The sequence below is a fragment of the Ovis aries genome, chromosome 4 (genome assembly GCF_016772045.2).
Source record: "Ovis aries strain OAR_USU_Benz2616 breed Rambouillet chromosome 4, ARS-UI_Ramb_v3.0, whole genome shotgun sequence".
NCBI lineage: Eukaryota > Metazoa > Chordata > Mammalia > Artiodactyla > Bovidae > Ovis > Ovis aries.
This window is the reverse complement of record NC_056057.1, coordinates 13,250,254-13,276,549: the sequence shown is the minus strand read 5'-3', so window position 1 is coordinate 13,276,549 and position 26,296 is coordinate 13,250,254. Positions and strand designations below refer to the sequence as shown.

The 26,296-nt window shown below is 37.5% G+C and overlaps 1 protein-coding gene and 1 pseudogene across 25 annotated transcripts in view; one reads left to right on the top strand and one right to left on the bottom strand.

The window, feature by feature from the left end:
• Positions 1–26,296, bottom strand: part of PPP1R9A (protein phosphatase 1 regulatory subunit 9A) — a 345,069-nt gene that overhangs the window by 33,452 nt on the left and 285,321 nt on the right. For all 25 annotated transcript variants that reach the window (XM_060414484.1, XM_060414485.1, XM_060414467.1 and 22 more), the window contains 4 exons: positions 25,732–25,785; positions 22,940–23,169; positions 21,402–21,498; positions 20,282–20,453 (listed from right to left, as the gene is read on the bottom strand). In XM_060414484.1, coding sequence (XP_060270467.1) covers positions 20,282–20,453; positions 21,402–21,498; positions 22,940–23,169; positions 25,732–25,785 — 553 coding nt within the window. The remainder of the gene's footprint in view (positions 1–20,281; positions 20,454–21,401; positions 21,499–22,939; positions 23,170–25,731; positions 25,786–26,296) is intronic.
• LOC114114663 (small nucleolar RNA U3) lies at positions 7,677–7,771 on the top strand (annotated as a pseudogene).

Sequence of the window (26,296 nt, the reverse complement as noted above, 5' to 3'; positions counted from 1 at the left end):
TAATATTTATATACTTTTCCCACTCAAAACAGAGTTTCTGAAAATTTAGCTTGTTCTTTGAACTCTCCAGCAAGACCAGCAAAGAACTTATCTCAATAGCAAATTTAAGATAACTGGAGAAATAAAACAAGGTAGGCTATCCAAGCAAAACAAAAAGCAATTAAACCACCACAAGTACTTAATTTACTAGTATTATGGATGAAGTAGAGTAAACTGCCCATTGATAGATAGATAAAGAAGATGTGTATACACACACACGAATATTCAGTTCAGTTCAGTTCAGTTGCTCAGTCGTGCCCAACTCTTTGCCACCCATGGACTGCAGCATGCCAGGTTTCCCTGTTCATCACCAACTCTCAGAGCTTGCTCAAACTCATGTCCATCGAGTTGGTGATGCCATCCAACCATTTCACCCTCTGTCATCCCCTTCTCCTCCTGCCTTCAATCTTTCCCAGCATCAGGGTCTTTTCCAATGAGTCAGTTCTTCACATCAGGTGGCCAAGAGATTGGAGCTTCAGCTTAAGCATTAGTCCTTCCAATAAATATTCAGGACTGATTTCCTTTAGGATTGACTATTTTGATCTCTTTGCAATTCAAAGGACTCGAGTCTCCTCCAACACCATAGTTCAAAAGCATCAATTCTTCGGCACTCAGCTTTCTTTATGGTCCAACTCTCATATCCATACATGACTACTGGAAAAACCATAGCTTTGACTAGACGGGCCTTTGTCAGCAAAGTAATGTCTCTGCTTTTTAATATGCTGTTTAGGTTGGTCATAGCTTTTCTTCCAAGGAGCAAGCGTCTTTTAATTTCGTAGCTGTAGTCACCATCTGCAGTGATTTTGGAGCCCAAGAAAATAAAGTCTGTCACTGTTTCCATTGTTTCCCCATCTATTTGCCGTGAAGTGATGGGACCGGATGCCATGATCTTTGTTTTTTGAATGTTGAGTTTTAAGCCAAATTGTTCACTCTCCTCTTTCACTTACATCAAGAGGCTCTTTAGTTCTTTGTTTTCTGCCATAAAGGTGATGCCATCTGCATATCTGAGGTATTGATATTTCTCTGCATATCCCGGCAATCTTGATTTTAGCTTGTGCTTCATCCAGCCCGGCATTTTGCATGATGTATTCTGCATATAAATTAAATAAGCAGGGTGACAATATACAGCTTTGTCATACTCCTTTCCCAATTTGGAACCAGTCTGTTGTTCCATGCCCCATTTTAACTGTTGCTTCTTGACCTGCATACAGATTTCTCAGGAGGCAGGTCAGGTGGTCTGGTATTCCCATCTCTTGAAGAATTTTCCACATTTTGTTGTGATCTACACAGTCAAAGGCTTTGGCATAGTCAATAAAGCAGAAGTACATGTTTTTCTGGAATTCTGTTGCTTTTTCTATGATTCAACAGATGTTGGCAATTTGATCTCTGGTTCCTCTGCCTTTTCTAAATCCAGCTCAAATATCTGGAAGTTCATGGTTCATGTACTGTTGGAGCTTAGAGAATTTTGAGCATTACACTTTGCTAGCATGTGAGATCAGTACAATTGTGTGATAGTTTGAATAATCTTTGGCATTGCCTTTCTTTGGGTTTGGAATGAAAGCTGATCTTTTCCAGTCCTGTGGCCACAGTTGAGTTTTCCAAATTTGCTGGTATATTGATTGCAGCACTTTCACAGCATCATCTTTAAGAATTTGAAACAGCTCAACTGGAATTCCATCACCTCCACTAGCTTGGTTCGTAGCAATGCTTCCTAAGGCCCACTTGACTTTGCATTCCAGGATGTCTGGCTCTAGGTGAGTGACCAAACCATTGTGATTATCTGCGTCTTCATGACGCAGATAATTTTTTGTATAGTTCTTCTGTGTTTTCTTGCCACCTCTTCTTAATATCTTCTGCTTTTGTTAGGTCCATGCTGCTGCTGCTGCTGCTGCTGCTGCTAAATTGCTTCAGTCGTGTCCGACTCTGTGCAACCCCACAGACAGCAGCCCAGCAAGCTCCTCTGTCCCTGGTATTCTCCAGGCAAGAGTACTGAAGGGGGTTGCCATTTCCTTCTCCAATGCATGAAAGTGAAAAGTGAAAGTGAAGTCGTTCAGTCGTGTCCGACTCTTAGCAACCCCATGGATTGCAGCCTACTAGGCTCCTCCATCCATGGGATGTTCCAGGCAAGAGTACTGGAGTGGGTTGCCATTGCCTTCTCCTTTAGGCCCATACCTATTATTATTTTTATTATATTAGGTCCATACATATTATTTAGTTCAGTTCAGTTCAGTCACTCAGTTGTGTTTGACTCTTTGCAACCCCATGAATCGCAGCCCGCCAGGCCTCCCTGGTCATCACCATCTCCCGGAGTTCACCCAGACTCACGTCCATTGAGTCAGTGATGCCATCCAGCCATCTCATCCTCTGTTGTCCTCTTCTCTTCCTGCCTCCAATCCCTCCCAGCATCAGAGTCTTTTCCAATGAGTCAACTCTTCGCATGAGGTGGCCAAAGTACTGGAATTTCTGCTTTAGCATCATTCCTTCCAAAGAACACCCAGAACTGATCTCCTTTAGAATGGACTGGTTGGATCTCATTGCAGTCCATGGGACTCTCAAGAGTCTTCTCCAATACCACAGTTCAAACACATCAATTCTTCGGTGCTCAGCTTTTTTCACAGTCAAACTCTCATATCCATACACGACCACTGGAAAACCATAGCCTTGACTAGATGGACCTTTGTTGGCAAAGTAATGTCTCTGTTTTTGAATATGCTATCTAGGTTGGTCCTAACTTTTCTTCCAAGGAGTAAGCATCTTTTAATTTCATGGCTGCAGTCACCATCTGCAGTGATTTTGGAGCCTTAAAAAGTAAAGTCTGACACTGTTTCCACTGTTTCTCCATCTATTTCCCATGAAGTGATGGGACCAGATGCCATGATCTTCGTTTTCTGAATGTTGAGCTTTAAGCCAACTTTTTCACTCTCCTCTTTTACTTTCATCAAGAGGCTTTTTAGTTTCTCTTCACTTTCTGCCATAAGGGTGGTGTCATCTGCATATCTGAGGTTATTGATAAAGACAGCTAAATATTTTCTAATCAGTAGTCTCTTTATTTTTCACATGTCAATGGGAAAAAAAAAATCCCCTTGATTACTTTAATTTCCTCCTTCTAACAAATTCTTAACTTGCAACTGTCCACTAAGAGTTGTGATCACTGGGAGAGAATCAACTTTACAAGCTCTTGTTTACATATAAAATATGGAAATACAACACAGAGGAATGCAATAATTTAGATACACTGCTATACACACACATCTTACAGTCTATCTATCTCATATTTGGATTGCACATTCTATAATACCAAACACTGTCCCATACACCATCTCACTTGTTCCTCACAACAGCTCCAACAGACAGCGTAGCCAAGTATATACAGCCAAGCATATATTTTGCTCTCCTGAAGCTCAGAAAACCTGACTGTCTTGTCCTCATCCATATAGCTAGTTGATGAGCTACCAAACCTTTCTAGTCTCTTGACTCCTAGGCCACTAGCCTGTGTACTCCAATTTAGCTGATGTTGAACAAATTATGAGAATCAGATTTTAATGCAATTAGAGTTCAGGGTTTTCAGCTGTCAGTTCACATATGATGTGACTAGGAAATTCACTTCTCCAACAGGTTATTATGAAATATTATTAACCTTTCACATATGTGGAAGAATATCAAAAAAGGAAGATGTTGAAAACTGTAGAAAAATTATTTCTCAGATGATTTCTTCTTTTGCTGGTTTAGTAACAGCTTTGGTTACCCAGTGACAAAAAGACCCAAGAAAGAAGCTCAATCTACTTTTGTGAGCATGACTCCTTGCACAACAGAACCTGGGCTCTGGAGCACCCAGCACAGCGCACGACACCCAGGACTGCAGCAGCTACTTCATCACCCAGTGCTGAACAAATAAAGTGAGGGAGCATGGAAACTGCTGTTAGCAGGACTGGGAGTAGAGAGGTGATCCTGGATCCTTGCTCCATTGCTCTTCAGTAATTTGCCTGGTTTGGTTTTGGACAACCACAAAATAACAATTTCAGATGCTTGTTTCATCATCAGCTAGCGCTGACTGGGCCCAAACCACGGGACAGCATGCATGTAACAACATCTACTAAATGCAGAGTTAGCTAAAGCCTGAGAAGCAGGGCTTTAGAGCCATTACCCAAGTGGCCAACCACACATCACATCCAATTGACAATTTCTGAAGGCCTGAAAACAAAGATCTCAGGGTCTCTTTATAGCAGTGATAGAGTGCAGAAGACTTGATGCCTGAGAACTGTGGTGCTGGAGAAGACTCTTGAGAGTCCCTTGGACTGCAAGGAGATCAAACCACTCAGTCCTAAAGGAAATCAGTCCTGAATATTCATTGGAAAGACTGATGCTGAAGCTGAAGCTCTGATACTTTGGCCACCTGATGCGAAGAGTCAACTCCCTAGAAAAGACCCTGATGCTGGGAAAGGCTGAAGTCAAAAGGAGAAGGGGGTTGACAGTATGAGGTGGTTATACAGCATTACCGACTCAAGAGGTATGAAGCTGAATGATCTCCGGGAGACGACGCAGGAAAGGGAAGCCGGGGCTGCTGCAGCCCATGGGGTCGCAAAGGTCGGACACAACTTAGCAACTGAACAACAACAATGGATTATAAACCAGTAATTTGTGTTCCCATCCTGAGGAATAAAAAAAAAATTTTAAAGAACCCGAAAACCGGAATTGACTTGAGAACTTTCATTTCATCAACTCTTATGCCAGAAGGAAGTTAGAAGAAATGTCCAGAGGAAGCAACTACTAAAGACATCACAAATAATACCCTCCTCAGAAGTATTAGAGGGCGTGTGTGAGAGAGAAGGAAGATGCATACAGGACTTCTGCTGCTGGGAACTAAAGGGTGATCTAATGGCCAGTAGAAGCTAGCTTTTTAAAATCACGTCACGTAAGAATCAGAATATTACAATTTGAACCTTAGGGGTTCTAGTCCAGCTTTCTCTTTCAGGTAGGAAAACCAAGGCTGAGTGGTCACTGACTTGTCTATTGACCACATCACACTTAATCTGTGGAAGACTGGATAGAGCGCAGTCCTCAGAAGTCTAGCCTCATCCTAGAAGGCCACTATCCAGTCTGAAAGTAAACTTCAGAAGCAATCTTCCACCTTGTTTGAAACCTCTTTTTGGTCTTACTTTATGTTCCAAACAAAAATACCCATCAAGGGCTTATTTGGCAAATTCCCAGAAGGATATATATATATATATATATATATATATATATATATATATATATATATATAAACAACTGAGGGATTTTATTTGACTGTGTATTTATCCAAGAAATAAAATCTTTACATGGAAAAATTAGCTGTCAGTTTTGTGGATGACAATGGTTCAGCTGGTTCAACGTTTCCCAGTTATATGCTGCTCAGTGTAAGGAGCTGGACATACCACTGTAAAGAGCTGGACGCAACTGAGCGACTAAGCACACACGAGAAAAAGCACAGAGTGTAAGGGTCTAGGCGGCCACGTTCACGGCCATTCGGCCTCTACAGAGATCTCAGTCAGCAGCACAGCGCAACGCTGCTCTCACAGCTCAGGACCCGGGTTCTCCCTCAGCCCCCGCTCTTCAGTGCTTCTTGCTCCCTCCTCTCTTTCTTCTCTATTCTTTCTTTCAGACCCTTCAGACTCTGAAACAGCTCATCTCTGACTCAAATGCAGCTAGAAATAGAAAAGAGGAGCAGACACAGGGGATCGATAGACACAGCAGAAAGATACAGAAAAGGTGAGAAGCAGCTGGCAACACTGCAGCTTCCAGTGGGGGGACTTCACCTCAGAATACCTGCATTCTAAGGCCAGCTTCAGTATCGATTCACATTGGATCCTCTAAAAGAGTTCAATGGATCTGATCACAATTTTAGCAGCTGTTATGAAAAACGCTCTGTGAAATTAGGATGTTATAGGTCATATTATACAGAAACCAGTTCCCTACAGTAATGGTGTGAGTCATTCAGGTTTTCCACTAGACTGATGTTGTTTTTGACGTAAATGGAATGCTGCCCACGGACCAGACATCAGCAGAGGGAACCGGAGCAGCATAACAATGGGGTCTGCTCTGCGTCCTTATGTGGATTATTCTACTCAAAACACTCACACCTTACACCACCACCCTGCCTGGTTTGTGCTATTATCAACCAAAATGCTGAGCTTAATGAGGAACTTGGTGGCATCTTTAAACTCCAACAGTATCTGCATATCATTCAGTCACTGCAAATTCACAAAAGATGGGCCCATAGGGCTTTGGGTTGATACATATTGTATCAGAGGTGGGCTAATGTACTTCAGAGAGACGGTGTAAAATAGTCACCACGAGAGGAGACTTGGGGTTAGTCCTCCTTGAACAGAATCCAAAACAGAGGCTGTCACTAAATTGAGCAATTTATCTAATCGCTCTTTCCCTCAGAATCCTCAGCTTCTAAACAGGCATGATGATAACAACATAATAAAGACTAAATGCATTAACACATATATAAATGCTTGGAAGAGCACATAATAAGCACTTAATAAATGTCTTTATTTACTGACATACAAAAAAAGATTAGCAGGATACTCTTAAGTGACTGAAGCAATTGCAGAACAACAGGTATATTCATTTTAAGTATTAAAAAAACAGCAACATAAAATACATTTTCTAACAGTAAATATGTCCATATAGTTGCATAGCAAGTGAACTGAAAAGATACACTTCATACTGATAACGGTGGTTGCTTTCAAAGAAGATATTAGATTCGAAGAGGTTGGAAGTACCTCAGTCTTATTTGTAATGTTAAAAAAAAAATTTGTGTTAGATATTTTAGAAAAATCTATACATGACATGTAATTAAAATTAGCAAAGAAGAAAGAGCACACATTTAGTATATTTTCTTTCAGAGACAGCTCAATTTCCTTCTAATCTGATAGCTCTAGTGTTCTAGGACTCAGCCCAGGATGCCCAGTCAAGGTCCCGGTGCCCATCAGCCTGCCCTGACATGAGAAGGCTCTTTCATCACATACACGGAGACTGCCTGCCTGCTTGGCCATTTTACTGCCACACGATTTGGACTAAAGAAGCCCCTGCAGCTTAGCTCCCTTCCAGCTACTTCTCTGTTTTAGTGCTGTAGGGGAAGATGCACTGAATCAGATATGGTGATTTGAGGTCAAGCCATACAACTTCAGCTCACCTTATGATAGCACTTTGGTTAGGAACCCACCCATGGGCAACTCTCACTCTAAACTCTATTAGTAGTGGATTTCTTTACAACCACCCAAGCCTGACAAATTTTATACCCCAGGTAGTATTCATGAAATATTAGGAGGCTGACTTGATTTCTTACTCTTTTAGATCAATCAAAAGATTACTGTTTCCTAATTTTTAATTAGGTCTGACTTTATTGTTGTATATATGTTATTTGCTAATCTTTGAAAAATATTGAGGAATACTGTTTACCTCTTTATCAATAAATGCAATCTCAAAACTAGCCATATGATCTTTGAAACATAATTTGGCTATTTGTTTTAACGTAGTGTTTTTCCAGTGCAGTCTGGTATTTAACTTAGCCTTCTTCAGTTTATAGTCAGTCTACACTCCTATTCTCAGAGCAGAGAGAGGTCCAGATTTTGCGGTCCATATCTTTTAAGACTATACTTTCAGGGGTCATTTCTGTAGTTCATATCTCAGGAATGACTCTTTAGAAATGCCACTAGACTAGCCTACCCATAGAAGAAGTGGCTATAAGTCAGAAAAACAATAACAACAAAAAAACTATAAGAGCTATCCTAAATTCCACCATATATCATTTGAAACACTTATACAAGTTGCTTGATTCTAAGAATATAAAGCGATTATAGAATTTAGATTTAGACAATAAGGCATTTCAATATCTTAGGACTCCTTCACTGTCAGCTGTCTTTAGACTTTGACAGAAAAGATCTGCATTACCTAAAATTTGAATAAATGTTAAATCAAATCTGCAGTACATCATGAGAAATGCTGGGCTGGAGGAAGCACAAGCTGGAATCAAGATTGCCGGGAGAAATATCAATAACCTCAGATATGCAGATGACACCACCCTTATGGCAGAAAGTGAAGAAGAACTAAAGAGCCTCTTGATGAAAGTGAAAGGAGAGTGAAAAGTTGGCTTAAAGCTCAACATTCAGAAAACTAAGATCATGGCATCTGATCCCATCACTTCATGGCAAACAGATGGGGAAACAGTGAAAACAGTGCCTGACTTTATTTTTCTGGGCTCCAAAATCACTGTGGATGCTGATTGCAGCCATGAAATTAAAAGACACTTGCTCTTTGGAAGGAAAGTTGTGACCAACCTAGACACCATATTAAAAAGTGGAGACATTACTTTGTCAACAAAGGTCCGTCTAGTCAAGGCTATGGTTTTTCCAGTGGTCATGTATGGATGTGAGAGTTGGACTATAAAGAAAGCTGAGTGCCAAAGAATTGATGCTTTTGAACTGTGGTGTTGGAGAAGACTCTTGAAGAGTCCCTTGGACTGCAAGGAGATCCAACCAGTCCATTCTAAAGGAGATCAGTCCTGGGTGTTCATTGCAGGGACTGATGTTGAAGCTGAAACTCCAATACTCTGGCTACCTGATGCAGAGAGCTGACTCATTTGAAAAGACCCTGATGCTGGGAAAGGTTGAGGGCAGGAGGAGAAGGGGACAACAGAAGATAAGATGGTTGGATGGCATCACTGACTCAATGGACATGGGTTTGGTTGGACTCCAGGCACTGGTGATGGACAGGGAGGCCTGGTGAGCTGCGGTTCATGGAGTCACAAAGAGTCGGACACGACTGAGCAACTGAACTGAATAAATCAAATCAAATGGGCAAACTGGCTGGGAACTGCAGACTTCTGTGAGTAGGACTATGAAATCAAGTGCAGAACTTGGGTCTAGGAAGGTGGCTTATGTGAATGCCCTTTTCTTAACATTCTAGAGTCTTTGACATGACAATAAACAAGCTTCTGTGTTCTTACTCAGGGTCTCCTACAGGTTAGCTTTTCTGTCAAAAATCTCTAGATATGAGTAACCACAAGCATGCTAATTAGGTGACTCCCCAAATTATATATTCGATGCTACATCTTCCTTGAATATAGTATGGAAAGAATACTATAAAATACTGCATAAAATCTGAATAAAATTCAGATGTGAATGCCTTTGGTAGATTTTATGCCTTTGGTAGAGAATAACCTGTTGCCTGAGATGAGAGTTGTTTGCTTCCTAAATGGGAAAGTATCTTCTGACTAGAGGAAAGACAGTTATGTACGGCATTAGAAGATTTAAGAAAACTTAAAATTTACAATACGTATAAGAATAACAGATATGTATAAGAACTTCTTAAGTACTTGAAAATATTGTCAGTTGCTAATAGTACATAAAAAGGAAATCAAATATAACAATTCATAAATGCAATTTAAAATGTTTGCCAATGTTCAATTAGCTAAGTCCATATATAGGAACTAAACATTCAAAGATCACTTAGTATAGATTTGTAAATCAAATTAAAAAACGATGTTTTTGATAATGTAACTTGAATAAATCAAACATTAAAACCACAATAAAAATCAGAATGACTTTTTTGTGCCCCTAAACTCTTCTGTTTCATCCAAACAAACAAACAAACCTCACAAGCAACAGAATTTTTAGTATATCTATATTCTAATGTTTCCTAACTTTTCTCATAAGTGGAATTTCCTATAGCTCTCATAAATAATCGGGGCCAGTATTAACGTAGAACATTACTTCATGTCCACCTACAAGAATTCAATTATAATCTGATGCCTGTGCCCCACAGTAACAGAAAAACTCTGAGGGACTGAACCTTCACTGGAACAACATGGTTCGCAGATTGTTCAGAACTATGCATACAAGATAACTTTCTGGTCCCAATTCTGGAAACAGTTGTTCACTTTTTGAGTTTTGATTCTATAGATGCTATGATCCCATGATTGATCCTGTTTAGCTCTTGGCTGATAGAGTAAATTTCACCTTAAATGAAATCCTGAATAATCCACAGGAACCCACTGTGCACACTATCACTTTGTACACTTTCTACTTTTATATCCCTCCATCCTAACTTCCCAGCCTATTCTTTCAGTCAACTTACCTTAGCATAACCATATGGCGTCTTCCAAACTATGTACCTATGACTCCGTGGTGAAGCACATTATAAAACAAAAGAAACATTTCAAAACACAGCTATCTTGTACAACTTCCTTGAAGAGGAGTTATATTCCACATTTGGGTCAAAACTGTCTTTACTCCCAGAAGATCACAATCTACCTTATAGTTCAACTGGCTTTTGAATTTTACTCAAAAGCCAAAATAAAATAGGAAGCAGCTCACTTTTTCTAAAATTAACAGAAAATTACTAAGCTTAAGCTCATTCTGACAAAAATCACTTGCTTTCTATCCAAACAACTCTAGCTCTCTTCTAGCACTCATACATCTCTCAGTGTGACTGAAGGGCCTGGTGCCTTCTGGGAACTTATGAAGATGCACTGAGAAATATGAACCTAGGAGAGCTGCCACTCTGCAACTCAGTGCCTCCTTCTGAATGCCTTGTTCATTTGGCAACAAAAGTCTTAATGGCTTACACATAGACAGATGCAAAACTTGCACAAGACTAGACAGGCAACTTAAGTGCTTTGCTTTCTGGGTAAGAGAACAGATTTTGGCTTTAATGATACGCCAGAAAACAATCAATAAGTATTGATTTCTCACTCATTTGGCTTGTTCATTAAAATTTTCCACAGTGACTTACTGGGAATGTTCAACCTTTAATTAGTGCAAATCAATAATATTTCATGGTCAAAATTACTTACTGGGGATTAAAAGTTACTGAACATAATTTGTTCAGGAAAAATGAAAATTGTGAAAGTGTACCAAGAAATGATGTCTATATGCATGATAAAGAAAGCTTGACTCTAGTTGAGAATTCTCCTCTGCCTCAAATTAGAGCTAAACGACATGCCAGCATGGAATAATACTCCACTGCTCTGGATCTCGTGCTCTGGCACAGGACACTCCTGATGATGGAGAACAAGCATTCACTTCCCTTTTCATATCTTGCCATTTCTTGAATTCTGACTTTAATTATGTCTTTAACTTTTGTTTAACATTCTGGATTCCAGTGCCAAAAGTGAATGTTTAGTGTATTCTCAGAGTCCATCAGGAAATAAATCAGATGTGGTGATAGGAGTCTGGCCTGGCCTAGAATCCACAGGTATCAGAAAAGAGCTGCTAACAATGAGGACTCGGGGAAAAGCAGAAAAGACTCAGACAACACAAGGTTACAGCCTCACCAAAAAATGATACTCTGGAGGAGTCCAAAGTCCAGGAACTTTCTTATCAATATAAATGTATGGCTGATGCTGACTTTTTATTTTCCCTTAAAAATCTTAAACTAGTATTTATTTTAAGCCTAAAAAAAAAAAAACCTTTGTGGTTTTTCTCATTCTCATCTTTTAATTATTCTACTTAAATTTTTTATATTAAAAAATATTTTATTTAAGCAAAAAATTATACCATCTATATAAGTCAAAACGATACTTTTGTACCTACTATCGAGTCTAAGAAAATTATTACTTCTGAAGCCCTCTCTATGCCCTGTTCCTAGTTGTAACCCTTGGTTTCTTCTCCTAGTTATTCCACAAAAGTATCTCTAAAGAATATATTGATTAATTTTGCTTGTTTTTCAAACTTTACATACATGGTAATGAACTGTATCTTCAAATCATTTTTCTTTTTGTCTGCTCAACATGATGTTCAAACGTTTGATCGGGATTAATTACCTTTTAACTGTAGCTATCATGAAATGATGTTGCTGCGCATTTTTGAACATGTCTCCTGGCACACAGCAAGAATTTCTGGAGAGCACACATTATACACAGAAGTGAACATACTGGGCCATAGAATTTGCACATATTCCATTTTACTAGATAATTCAAATTGTTTTAACAAAATAGTTGTATGAGTTTTCCTTTTTTCCCCTACATACTAGGTATCACATATTACCATGAAACTTTGTCTTTGTCAATCATTTTATTTTTATTAGTAAGGCTGAACATTTATGTTCATCAACCTTTGGGTTTCTTCTTTTGTGAACAGATTGCTTACATGTTTTGTCCATTTTTCTATTATGTTGGTTGTGTTTTTTTATGATTGGGTAAGTTTAAGTATATTCTGGATAACAATAACCAACTTGTTTCTTAGTTACATGGGCTAAGCCTCTCTCAATTTTTGGCTTCTAAGTTTTACTAGTGTCTTTTCATAATCAGATTTTTTTTTTAGTTTTTTATTTTTTTAATTTTTAAAATCTTTTTTAATATTATTGTGCTCAAAATTATCAGATTTTGCTTATGATTTAGAAATTTTGTATTAAATAAGATATCACATGAGCATTCTCCTACATTTTATTCTAAAAGTTTTAAATGCTGCCTTTCATTGTCGAGACTTTAATCCATTTGAAATCTATTTCACGAATGGTGTGAGATCAGATCCAATTTCCGTTTTCTCTTGAGTGGTCAATTTTCCCAGCTATCTGTTGGTCCATCCTCTCCCCACTGATCTGTCATGTCTGCTTTGTATTATCCTCAAACTAACATGAATGGACCAGTCTGTTTCTGGACTCAATTCTGTTGCACTGGTCTACTTGTCAGCTGCTGAGGTTACACCACACTGTCTTAATACTGTTGCTTTAAAATGAATCTCAGCAACTGAAAGAACAAGTTCCCTCACCTTGGTATTCTTCAGGAATATCTTGATTATTCTGGGCCAACAAGTTGTTTGTCCACCTACATTTTGGAAACAACCTGTCAAGTTCTGAAAAATCACCTGTTCAAATTCTGATGGAAACTGCATGGAAATACATAGATTAGTTTGGCATAATGTCATTGTTTCAATATTGAGCCTTCCTATCTCTTTTGATTCATACAGGTCATCTTGAATGTCTTTTCATGGATCTTGAGCTTCTTTTGTTAAATTCACACTGGATACCTTATATTTTTTTGTTGCTATCATAAATGGTAGCTTGTAAAAGAATGTTAAACTCAATAAATCTGATGATCTGAAGACTCTTGAGGTTTTCTTATGTATTTAATTTTATTACTGGTGAATAATGGTAACGTTGCTTCTTTTCATTCCTTGTATCTTTTATCTCTTATCTTGTCTACTTCTTGATAGGACCTCTAGGACAACATTGAGTAGATGTGTAATAAACAGTTATGGTGAAATGTTAAAAGTAGTCTTCATTTTAAAGGGAATTCTTGATTTTAACATTTCACCACCAAACATGATAACTGACAGAGACTTGTTACCCTCATATAACAAGAAAGTTCATATGTATTTCCAGTTTAAGAAACTTTTTATCATGAATAAGTGTTCAATTTTATTTAGCATTTGTCTTCATCTAATAAGATGATTATATACATTTTTCTTCTAGTTAATGTGTGAATTATATGAGCTTTCTCTTATTAAACCAACTTTGTCTTTCTTACATAGACACAGGTGGTCATGATAATGTATATGAAGATCTTCAAAATCTATTTCTAGATTCACCATTTATCTTTGTGACAAGTAGTTGGTTTTATTTTAAATAAAGAGAATTCTGGCTAGCCAGTGGGTGTTCACTCTGCTCATCGGAAAATACAGGAAGAACTCTATTCCAGAACACAACTGTGTTAGTTTAAACCTCATAAACCTGTATTAACCCCATATCCAACCTAACTATCAACTATACAGATATATACTACATTAGCCATACAAAAAGATATACTCAAGGCATTTGCCAGGGAGTATAAACCTTAACCCTCTATAAAAAGCTCACTAAGAATGACACCTGTATAAAAAGAATGCTTTTTAAAGAAAAACAAATCTCCAACTCTTTGAGAATATTTATGAAATCTTTACTTAGTAATGCAGGTCACACTCCAATTATGGAAGATATTTTTTATGCATAACTGCAGTAGGGACTTGTTTTCAAACAAAACAAGTCATGACTTTACATGGAAACAACACATGGACTATTTTTAATAAAATGAATCCTGGTAATAAAACTTGTCCATTCAATTTCAAATATTGGTTATAAGATATAGCCACTGATTCTTTCATGTTTAGAAATTCTTTGTCATTATTCAAAAAATTGTTTTGAATCATAAAAATAAACTTATTTACAAACAAAACCCCCACAACCGTGGAATGGGAACGTCTTAATGAATAGTCAATCCATCTTCTCCAGCAAATATTCTAAATTTTATCTACAGGTCTTCACACACAAAAAGAATAAAGTTAATATAGGAAAAAATAAATAAGAAAAGAAATTCCCATTTGATTCATCCAAAAGAAGGCAAGAAAGTAGATAAAAAGAAGAAACATTTACAAACAGTAAGATGTTAGATTTAAACTCAATATATCAATAAATAAATAGCAACTTTCTAAAGTTGAGAAAAAATTTTAAACTTAAGATCGAGACTATAATAAAAATAGGCAACCATTCATTGCTTACAAAAGACAGACAATTTGTAATGAAAGAATGGAAAAAGACATCTCACAGACACTAAAAGAAAGATAACACAGCCCTTCAAATATCAAGCAAAATCAATAATAAGGTGAATTACTAGAAATAAAGAGGGACATCTCCTAATGATCAAGAGGTCAATCTACTAACAGTAGCTTTACTTTCCCTTGCTCTTCTTGATAAAGACTTTATTTAAATATGAGTAAATTATCAAAAAATGATTCAATTCAGAAAAATCAGACTCAATGCAAACAAATAAGCTAACACCTGGGTCACAACAAGCAAGGATAGGGCCAATGACCAAAAAGAACTGGCTGGTGTGAATACCTAAGCAGGCTCAGAGTTCTACTGACATGTCCATAAGTCCCAGGTTTTCAACTTACTGAGTTCAGGATTCAAATGCAAACTGCTGTCTTAGAGATCTACTTTTAAGAAATCTTGGGCTTTCACACAACAGCCAAACCACTTTGTGGAAAAAGACTAAGGGAAAGCAGAAACAGAATGAAGGTATTATTTTCTCTAAGATATTCTTAAATAACCTAAAAGGTAGCTAAGAAATATTTGTATTTTTAAAGATATTGGAATTGACTAATTCCAGCCACAATCTATTATAAAAGTGGCTTCTCTGGTGACTTAGATGGTAAAGAATCCGCCTGCTAGGCGGGAGACCTGGGTTCGATCCCTGGGTTGGGAAGATCTCCTGGAGAAGGGTAGGGCAACCCACTCCAGTATGCTTGCCTGGAAAATCCCCATGGACAGAGAAGCCTGGCGGGTTATAGTCTATGGGGTCACAAAGAGTCGGACGCGACTGAGCGACGAAGCACAAGCCTTTCCTATAATCTGCTATCCTGCAGTTTAAGTCGTCTTCTTCTTGCACAGTTTTCACTGGGGTTAAGAAATAGAAAGTAACTGAAGGAACTAATGATGCTAAAGCTGAAGCTCCAGTACTTTGGCCACCTCATGCGAAGAGTTGACTCATTGGAAAAGACTCTGATGCTGGGAGGGATTGGGGGCAGGAGGAGAAGGGGACGACAGAGGATGAGATGGCTGGATGGCATCACCGACTCGATGGACGTGAGTCTGAGTGAACTCCGGGAGTTGGTGATGGACAGGGAGGCCTGGTGTGCTGCGATTCATAGGGTCGCAAAGAGTCGGACGCGACTGAGCGACTGAACTGAACTGAACTGAAAAGGAACTAAGGATAAAATGCTTTATATATAATATTCCACGTTCATACTTTGGCAAAGATAATATTCGGTGTTATTTAACCAGTGGTCCACTGGCTGAGTAGATGGGTATGAAATAAAACAAGCATTTGGTAGTAATGCCCAAAATTCAAAGGGATCCTTGAATTACACTTACAAACCTACTAGTGACCCAGTTTCTGTTATGCCTCCATGCTATTAACGGTATTGCTTTGGATTTTCTGACTTCTTATGATTTCAGCCTTTTCTGAAGGCAGAGTCCCCATCAGTGGTCTGAGAAGCAGCAGATTCCAAAAAAGCAGTACAGTTCAGCTGCATAGTTAACAAAATGGGCTGTCGAGCTGGATGAGAACAGCTCTCCTGTTCACTGAGCATGCATGCTGTGTCCTTCCTCGCTCAGTCGTGTCCAACTCTTTGTGACCCCATGGACTGCAGCCCGCCAGGCTCCCCTGTCCATGGGGATTCTCCAGGCAAGCATACTGGAGTAGGTTGCCATGCCCTCCTCAGGGGATCTTCCCCACCCAGGGATTGAACTAAGGTCTCTCGCACTGTAGGCAGATTCTTTACTATCTGAACCACCACAGTGAGCCTGGGCAGATGGCTTAATTTCTTCACCTATAGCTTCTAATCTGTAAAACGGGATGACAGCAATACTATTCTTACAGTTGTTGTGAGAATTAAGTGAATTACTACAAGTAACTTAAAACACTGCCTGCCCTGTAGAACTATTGTGTTGTTTCCCAGAAATATTTTTTTAAGTGAAGTATAGTTGATTTACAATATTGTGTTAGAAAAGTATTGCTTGTTATCATTATTGTTGACTTTGCAAATGTTATGTTTCCATTAATAGAGTTTTCAATTTTTAAGAAAAAACTAAACTGTTAATGGGTCACAATGCTTACAGAATTAAGTATAAACTGTTCTTCATGCATCCAAAGCCTACTTTTACTCCAAAAATACCCTATGACACACCTTGAACGTAAAGTCCCACCTTTAACATAAGGTTTCTGAATCAGGAAAAATTATTCTAATTTTATTCACTTTTTCCCCATCTTTACCCTCCCTCTCCATCTCTTAAAATGTTCATATTATCTATTCATTTCATACCAAACCCTTCCCTGGTGGCTCAGTAATTAGAGAATCCACCTGCAGCGCAGGAGACCTGGGTTTGATCCCTGAGGAGAAAGAAATGGCAACCCACTCCTGCATCCTTGCTTGGAGAAGTTCATGGACAGAGGAGTCATGGGGTTATAAGAGTTGGACACGACTTGGCAACTGAACCAACAAAAACCTTCTCCTGCTTCATCTGGAATACCTGGAGGCTCAGTAAGAGCATGTTATTTAAGTGAGTTTTTTTTTTGTTTGTTTGTTTTAGGGAATTTAATCGAACTACAACTCCAACTCTTTCTTCTGCCAGGATCTCTCTAACAAGCCTGTTCTCTGCTCTCTTTCTAATCCTGACTTGAACATCTGGGTGGCCACAGACATTTCTCGTCACTTCAGGGCCTTTGGAAACAAACTAGAGAACTCTTATATAGACCAGCATTCCTCAGACACTAAGAAATGACAAACATGAAACACAGCAGCAGGACAAAACTGGCATTGTTCACCTTCTGAAACACACGTAAACTAGCGCCTGCCAGGCATGCCGGTGTAAACTAGAAGTGATTTAGAGAGTCTGTTGTGTCTCTTGGTGAAAAAAAACAAAACAAAAAACTGTCATACTTGCTTTATGTAGTTTAAGCAAAAAGTATCAAACTGTATTAAATAATATGTTTGTATATATAATCTCCCAACTTTTTTGTTTTTGCTACATGGTGCAGCTTGTGGGAAGCTTAGTTCCCAGACCAGGGATTGAACCCAGGACCCTCGTCAGTGAGTGTGTAGAGTCCTAACCACTGGACTGCCAGGAAATTCCCAATATGTCCACATTTTAATGAGATATTTCAGTAGATTTAGTTTATAGAAAAAGCCATATGTATGATGTTTGAATAGAAATTTAACTGTGGTAAATTTTTACATGATTTGAAAAATGGTTTTATCACTCTAAATATGTACAATAATTAATAAGAGAGTCACACAATTAATCCATCCACAGTTGGGAAGCTTGTTCCTAAAAGAGGATGAGTTCTTGAGAACAAGTGACTGCTTACATGCTTTCTTTCCTCTTCTTGCTTTTCTGCCTCCTTCACCCTCTCTTTCCTTTCTCTCACTATTTCATTCCAACACGGTTTTTCACTGACCTGTAATTGATAATCCTCTTGCTTCACTGAGCTGACTCAGACCCAAAAAGATGCTAAACCACTCATTCTATCAATAAGACTCCAGTGCTTAGAAAACAAATCAGAGCTGGACAGTCTACAGGAGGTGAAGAGACAAAGCCCTGCACCTCAAGGGTGAAAACTAGCAGAACTGACCTCCACCGCTGTATCTCTCCTGGTGCAAAAAGGTGTGTGCTTGGGGGTGGGGGTGCTAATTAAATGCCAAATGACCTGTGTTTGGTCCGCTGCTATACTTCCTTTTCTAAACCTCAAGGACTTCAGCGTTCCCTAGCAACAGAAGCAAAGGATCAATTTAGGAAAGTGCTTTCCAGAGCATTCCTATCTAGCTACTGACCAAGCCATTTTAGTTTATGTGATCAAGCAATTGAAATTCAAGGAGATTTATCACTGACTGTCCTTGCCAGCAAAACTGGAAGAGGACCGTTTGATATGTATGCTACTAATGTCTGAGATGACTGATTCCACCTCTACCGCACAAGCATGAATTGGTTTCAGGAAGAATTAGTAGTCTCTGCATTTCACCGTGAACCGACAGTGTTGCTAGGGAAACTGATAATTATGTGGCAAAATGGAGGGTGTAGAATAGAAGAAAAAGGGTTCTGAAGAAATGTAAGGTTTTGATCCAAATCAACATATTAACAATAAAGTATGTTGATCTTCTGTAGTCATATAATTTAATAAATACTGTTAATTATATGTTTGACAAGATTCTAATTTCTGAACTAAAAGAAATGAATCAGACATTGCAAAGTCACTGGTTACTGATAATATTTTGTGTATGGCACAGCAGGAATATATGTTTATTATAAAAACTACAGTGAATCTGAAGAATTAGAATATTCAAAAAAGTGGGAAAAAACACACTGATTTGATTTCCATTTTTTAGGAAAATCAGCTTACAGAGCTCCAGATATAAAAATGGTAACTCTATAATGCTCTAATAAAATTTCCTTTTTTTCATCTCAAACACTGTTTAGGCGGGAGAAGAAAGAAGTGTTGCTATTTTTATATTATGCGTAGTAAAAAAAAAACCAGCCTGGAGAAGTTGAATGACCTTCCTGAAGTCACACACTTCTTCAGTTAGTGGTAATGTTGGTACTAAACACTTTTCTTTAACCACTGGGAGGCATTATTTACAGATTATGTCACAGTAAGGGAAAACACAGCAAAAGGATATAAACTTAGTGAAGAGACTCAAATCTCTAAACATTACTTCAATTTTAAATGAAAATTTCCAATACTTTTCATTTTTAACAGCTAAGAGTTTAGTTCTAAAAGTTAGTGATATTATATAAACACCTGCTCATCCAGAAGATCTCACTGGAGACACTGCAATCTGTGTGACAGAGCGTCAGAGTCACACAGCTCATCAGCGACCTCAGTTTCGCTGCACGTCACACCACTGCTGTGAGCCGCCAGTCCCTTCACGACAATGCTACTGCAGGACATTCTTTTATTTCCACTTTTTCTAACGCCCACTAGGTAGAAATTTTAAGAGATGAAACTGAAAGTTTTATGTCTTCCTATGTATTCACCTTCATAAATTCTTAACACATTTTAAAATTTATAAATATACTACACATAGTAAAGCATTCTCATTCTTATAGACGCAATCCATGTATAGGTGCGTTGGGGGAAGAAAATAAGTGATTCATTTATGGTTGGTGTATGAACAAAGACCATTTGCTTTATTAATATTTTCATTATTAATAGAAAATGTTTCCAGTGTTTTGGTCTGATTTGGTCTTTGACAGGAAAGAATGAGACATATATACAAGTCATCAAGGTAGAAGCAGAAAACTATACAGAACTTCTTAACTCAATGAATTCTAAATGATGGAAGCGCATAGTCAGCCTTCTGATGTTATAAAAAAGATCTTCATTCTAGGGATTAAAAAAATCATAATCCCTAAGTAGTGTAACTCACCCTAGATGGGATAAACTATCAGTTTAAGGCAGTTCATTAAGCGTATCAAGTTTATGTGGTTTAAAATGAGTACCTGGCTTGTCAAACTTGAAATTTTGTTGTTTTTTTACTTCAAAGATTTATTTTTGATAAAACAAGAGCAAAATGATAGGTTACTATTTTGATAAGCCCTTTCTTCTTTCCCAAAGCAGGAAAGCTTTTGCACCTTTTAAATCTCTGAGTAAAACAAACAAGAACGTAAGGCCAAATTTTATAGTCGTTAAAAATCATTTTTATGGTTAGGGTGAACAAACCTTGACTTAGGCCATCTTGACAAGATGTCTGCTTGATATCCAAGTTCTCCAAGGTATCTCCTTTAGAGACCTCACCAAGAGATGTCCTTCTCTCAAAGATGTTGTTGTTGTTGTTAACTTGAGTCCCATTTTGCTTCAGTAGCCTGAACACCTCAGCTTCCAAATCTCTGATCTAAGAGAGAGAGAAAAAAAAATACACTCATGAAACCATAAAGCAGCACTCTTCTCCAAGCACTAGGCAGAACTACCCTATTATTTTTTTTTATAATTTTATTAAAATATAGTTGATTTACAATATTGTGTTAAATTCTGCTGTAGAGCAAAGTGACTCAGTTATATATATATATATATATATATATATATATATATATATATTCTTTTCCACTATGTTTTATCATGGGCTTCCCTGGTGGCTCAGTTGGCAAATAATCCACCTGCAATGCAGGAGACTCAGGTCTGATCCCTGGGTCAGGAAAATCCCATTGAGAAGGAAATGGCAACCCAATCCAGTATTCTTGCCTGGCAAATCTCATGGAGAGAGGAATCTGGCGGGCTACAGTGTATGGGGTCACAGAGATAAATTCTATGATTTACCTTTTTATCATATTCTATGATTTATCACAGAATAGCTCCCCATGCTATGCAGTCAGACCTTGCTGCTTATCCAACCTATGCATCATAGTCTGCATCCGCTAATCCCAAACTCCCAGGCTTTTCATCACCTCCCCTTAGCAACCACAAGCCTATTCTCTATGTCTGTAAGTCTTTCTTTATTTCATGGATATTTCATTTTGGTAGTACTTTAGATTCCACATATAAGTGATATCATATGGTTTTTGTCTTTCTGACTTATTTTGCTTAGTATGAGAATCTCTGGGTCCATCCATGTTGCTGTGAATGGCATAATTTCATTCTTTTTAGTGGTTGAGTACTATTCCATTGTATAAATGCACCATATCTTCTTTATCCAGTCATCTGCTGACAGGCATTTTAGGTTGTCTCCACGTCTTAGCTGTCTGTAGTGAATCGTTCTGACGTGAACACAGGGGTGCATGCATCTTTTAGAGTTAAGTTTTGTCTAACTATTCTATCATCCAGTGGCTTTGGGCACGTGACTCACCCGTACTTGCAAGCCTTGAACTTCCACAAGATGAGCTTTTTCCAAATCTTCTATTTTCTTTCTTTCTGCTTCCTGTCTTTTGATGAAATCAAGCTCTCTTAAGGAGAAAATAATACATCTCAGTGCATCAAATACTCAATAAATGAGGAAATATAAAAATTCTTATCTGAAGTAATGAGCCACACAGTGAAATAAGTAACTAGACAGCTATTTAAATAAATAAAACTCACAGAGAAAAGGTATCTAGTGATGAAAGCAAATAAAATGTTTTAAAGATATACAAGGTACATAAAAATGCTTTGATTCTGCTTACTGAGATTTTCATTTGTAGCTCCTGATTCTGGAGCACCTGTTCATATTTGGATAGAAGCTACTGAACTAATGACCCACCTTGGTAATTTAGTGGAGATAATAACACGTTCAGTAGAAATAATTCCACATTTATAAAGTCATTTACCTAGTAAACTGATGGAATGAATGGTAAGAGTTTTAGGATAATTATTATAAGACTGCTTCTTAGAAATGACAATAGGCTGAATGGGCCAGAAACACAGAGGGGAAGCTGTCACCACACATCTGAGGATATCATGAGGACAAGGAGAAATATCAAATGTGGTAGAATTTACTATAAAATTATTACATGAAATAAGACTTAGGAATACTTTTAGTAAGAGTTAAAATAGAGATGTACTGAATTCACAGTCGTAAGAATAACTGCTTCCTTTTTAAGATACTTTTATAGCAATACCTTTTAAACATTAAAATCATTATTTCTATGATAGGAAATAACAGATACCATGAATCTTAAATATATGCTTAGCTTTTAAGGCTTGACATGCAAGACCAGAAATGACCAGGGATACTGGAGTTACTTTCTAAGTAACTGACGAAAAAATATGGTAAGAATCTTCCTGGTCTCCCTGAAATTACACTAAGATCCAACAGATGGAAGCAAAGCAACATTAGCTTGAAAATAGGTGCTGAAATTTAAAAGCCAAGTCTGGTGATGGTCTCTCACTGTAGTGAACCAAGGCCCTTGTGATTCTCTCACAAGGAAAGGAAAGTAACAGGGCAGGGGGTCTTGTCAGTCAATATTTCCACTATCTGTAGTGGGAAAATTCTGAAGTTAACGGATTCTAAGAACAGAAACAGAAGGCCCCCGTTGCTGCTTTGTACCCACTATATCTAACAGTCATTTTCCATGACTTCAACTTGGCTTCTTGCTTCTAAATTACATACGTTTCAAAAGGACAGAGGTTCAAATGCTTTAACAGTTACAATAAATAATTAACCAACAGCAAAAACAAGAACAAAACAGGAGGTTGCCCAAAAATTACAGAAGAAACAAAACATAATCGCACGTGAAACACTGACGTAAGAGATTCTAAAACTTAATGTCTATTTATTATTTTAAGTACGCTCCTTAAAGGGATGACTCTGAGGTCATCTTTTCTCTTCCACTAGATACTATAAAATTACTGGATACAAGACTTCTTTAGATGCACACAAAAATCATTACATCATTAGAAGCTGCTTACTTTTGTTGAAAATCCTTGATCAATTTCTTTGCCTTGTTGTACTTCTTTTCCAAGGCCTGATACTGGCTTTGAGTCTCTTTGAGGTGCTCGTTCACTGTGTGGCATAACGTTTGAGCCTCAATCCAGTAGCTCTCCAACTTCATCATTCTTTCTTTATTCTCTTCTATATTCTGTTGAAGTTGGGTTTTTTCTAGTTCCCACCTCACTTTCTCATTTTCTGCAGCTTGCAGCTGGACAAAGCAAATATCAAAGCAAGGATATTTCTGGGTACTTTTGCAGCAAAAACCTCTCATACTTTTATAGCATATTTTAGAATAAATTCCATTATTACATATACTTAATCATGAAACACATTGAAATGAGAAGAGCAAGTATGATTTTTATTATTACAGAGATTATAAAATGGAAGCCTTAAAAAGTGAAATGGTTGTCCAAGGTCACACATCTGATAAATAATAAAACATGGATCTGTTTCCAACTCCCAGGATCTTTCCAGCATACCATGCAGTGTATGAAATTCTACAAGCAGTAAAAAATGTTTTAGAATTTGACTGATTCTATCCAATGAATTTCAACATGCTCTCTTTTGGAGTTGTTTTAAAACATATAATTATATGCAAATTGTTAACTAAAGAAGGAGTGGGGAGATGGCAAGCTGGGAAAGAGAGGGGCAGGGCACAGTATGGCCAATGATTAAGAGGCAGACCCTGGAGTCATATAGTTTAGATTTGAATTCCAGCTCTCCCAACAATGGCCTTTAAACCTTGGACAACTAAAGTCTTCTAAGACTAAATTGTTATATTTAAAAGAGAACTGTGATATATCACATCAGCATGCTTGGAAAAGCTCCTTGGGGATAATAATCTGATAAAAGCTATTTTTACTTTGTCTTAATCCCTTTTGACGATATTATCACATACTTTATTTCAACTGACTCATGAAAATAGTCTGTAGCTCATTATTTTGCTGACATTGTTCTGAGTTTCTAGAGCCTGATAAATGCCAATTTGCATAAAAGTATAAATGACAGTGTAAGTAAAAATATAAATTATTCCTGAACTAATTTAAATCTCTCTGATGGAAAAGAAAGGCAGCTTCCTCTGGTTTCTGCTTTCAGGAAAGTTTAGGAACGGATAAGACCCTGGTCCAAATCCCTCATTTCTACGGAAATTCAAGACTGATTTCTCAGGTAAGGGATCAAAGGTCATTTATTCACAATAAGAATCTGACCTTTACACTAATGCTGCATCCATTTCACATATAGTTCAAAAGGACGCAGCGTCATTGTAAGCTATTAATATCAATTTTCAAAATCTAAAACATTCCAAAATCCCACAGCACTCGGCAAATGAAAATATACATATGTTTTTATATGTATTTTAAACTAAGTACATTGGCAAAACAGACTGCAAAGTAAAAAAAAGTAGTCAAAAACATTTCAAAATTAGGAATTCTATTATCAACATGGATATAAAGAATAATAGTAAAGCAAGTTAATCTGTGGATATTAGCATAGGTAATAGAATGTTGGCACAGCCAATATAATTTTGAAAAAAATATAAACTACTCATTTATAGATTTTTCTAAGTTAAATACCTAACACATATGCCTCGTTAAAGCACTTGCAATCAGAGGGCAACCCTCTTCCCCCAACTGTAACCAACAATTAAAAATCTTCTATTCTTCCATTCTATGCCAAGAAACAACAGCAATTTAAAACAGGACTGGGTTTTTACCTGCACCTTTTATTAAGCAGTGTTTTGTGTTCAAGTCGCTTATTTACCAATCTCTACTAATTTAAAAATTATTATTCATAGAGCTTGGCTGAAACCATGAATGATGTATAGACATGTTTTGACTAAAGAACTACAGAGTTATTAGCTGAAAATACCATTTACCCAAAATAGCCTTGCTAATTTATCTCCATTTAAAACACATGGAAAAAACAAAACAAGTGTATATAATGTGAACAGGGAAACAGACTATTAGCGGTGTGGGAGGAATTATGTCTCAATTATTAGAAGGCCATAAAAAAAACATAACTGTGTTTTTTAAGTAATTCAAAAGATATTTAAAAATCTTTGAGACTACATATTTGATAAAACTAGACACAGTTCAAGAAACTGAAACTTACCTTATAATTTACCAATTAAAAATGCCCTTTTGAATTTTGCATTATTTCATATATAAACTAAAAATACATACTCCTTTTATCAAGCCCTGTTTTTTCCCACAAATTTGAATGATATGAACTCAGCTTGTCTAAAGATTTCTGACAGTGTCTGGAACCTAAAATAAATTATTCATATATTAATTAAATTTCATAATATTTAATAACTAGAAATTTGAATTTTTCTTTATGAAACCTAATTAATGTGCTATCTTAATAAAATTATTTCTGGTAAGCTAAAAATAAATAAAATGATTACATTTATTTAAAATAAAAGAGAGATACAGTATAACAGCTTGTGCTTAAGGATTAGTGGTCAAAATGTAGTTTGAATGCTTGAACTATTATAAACATTTACTTCTTGAGAAAGTTCCGAGGGAACTGGCCACATAGGTGCAAACATGTACATATGTAATTTTAAATACTGTGCTATTTTCACTGAGGGGTGCTGACCCCCTAAGGGTGTGCACTGTTAGGTTTTTCCACTAACAGTGGGAACGAATCTCTCACATTCGTGTTCTTTTAAATGAACAGAAACAAAGCATTTAGTGCTTGGGTTGAATTTATTCATAGAATCTGAAGTTTAGAAAGTACAATTCAAACACCATGTATTGATGCTTACCTTGGTCTTCAATTTTTGAATCTCTGCTTCTGTAACTGCATGTTTGATTTGCAACTGAAAATGGAAAAGAAAGAAAAGAAATCTGAACTAAGCGTATCTATATTTTTCTACATTTTTAAAGCCTTAGCAGCTGGCAGAATACCTTATTATACAGCTGAAGGGTTAGAAAAGTGCTACAGTGCAGCAGGTTGTAAATTAAAATGTCTAGTGTGTAAAATGACTCTCTAGGTGCGAACTAATTAAACACAGGGTTTATGGTCCACACTCCCTAACATCAGATTAGGTTATGAATTTAATTGCTCAGGGACCAAAGAGAAGGAAACACATTTTCCTTCCCTCCTTGGAGCTCTTCCTTTGTGATTTGCGTGTCAAGGAGTTGTTTCCTTGCAGTCTTGAGGACTGAACAGCCTCAGCAGGCAGACGGCCAGGGGGAAGCTTCAATTCCAAATCTGGATGGAAGGTGGCGCTCTGGTTCCGCGAGTCGCACGCATTTTCGCTTAGCAGCTCTTTTACAGCTCGGGCTGCGGCTGCAGAGCTGGAGAAGAGGACGACGCAGGTCGGCGAC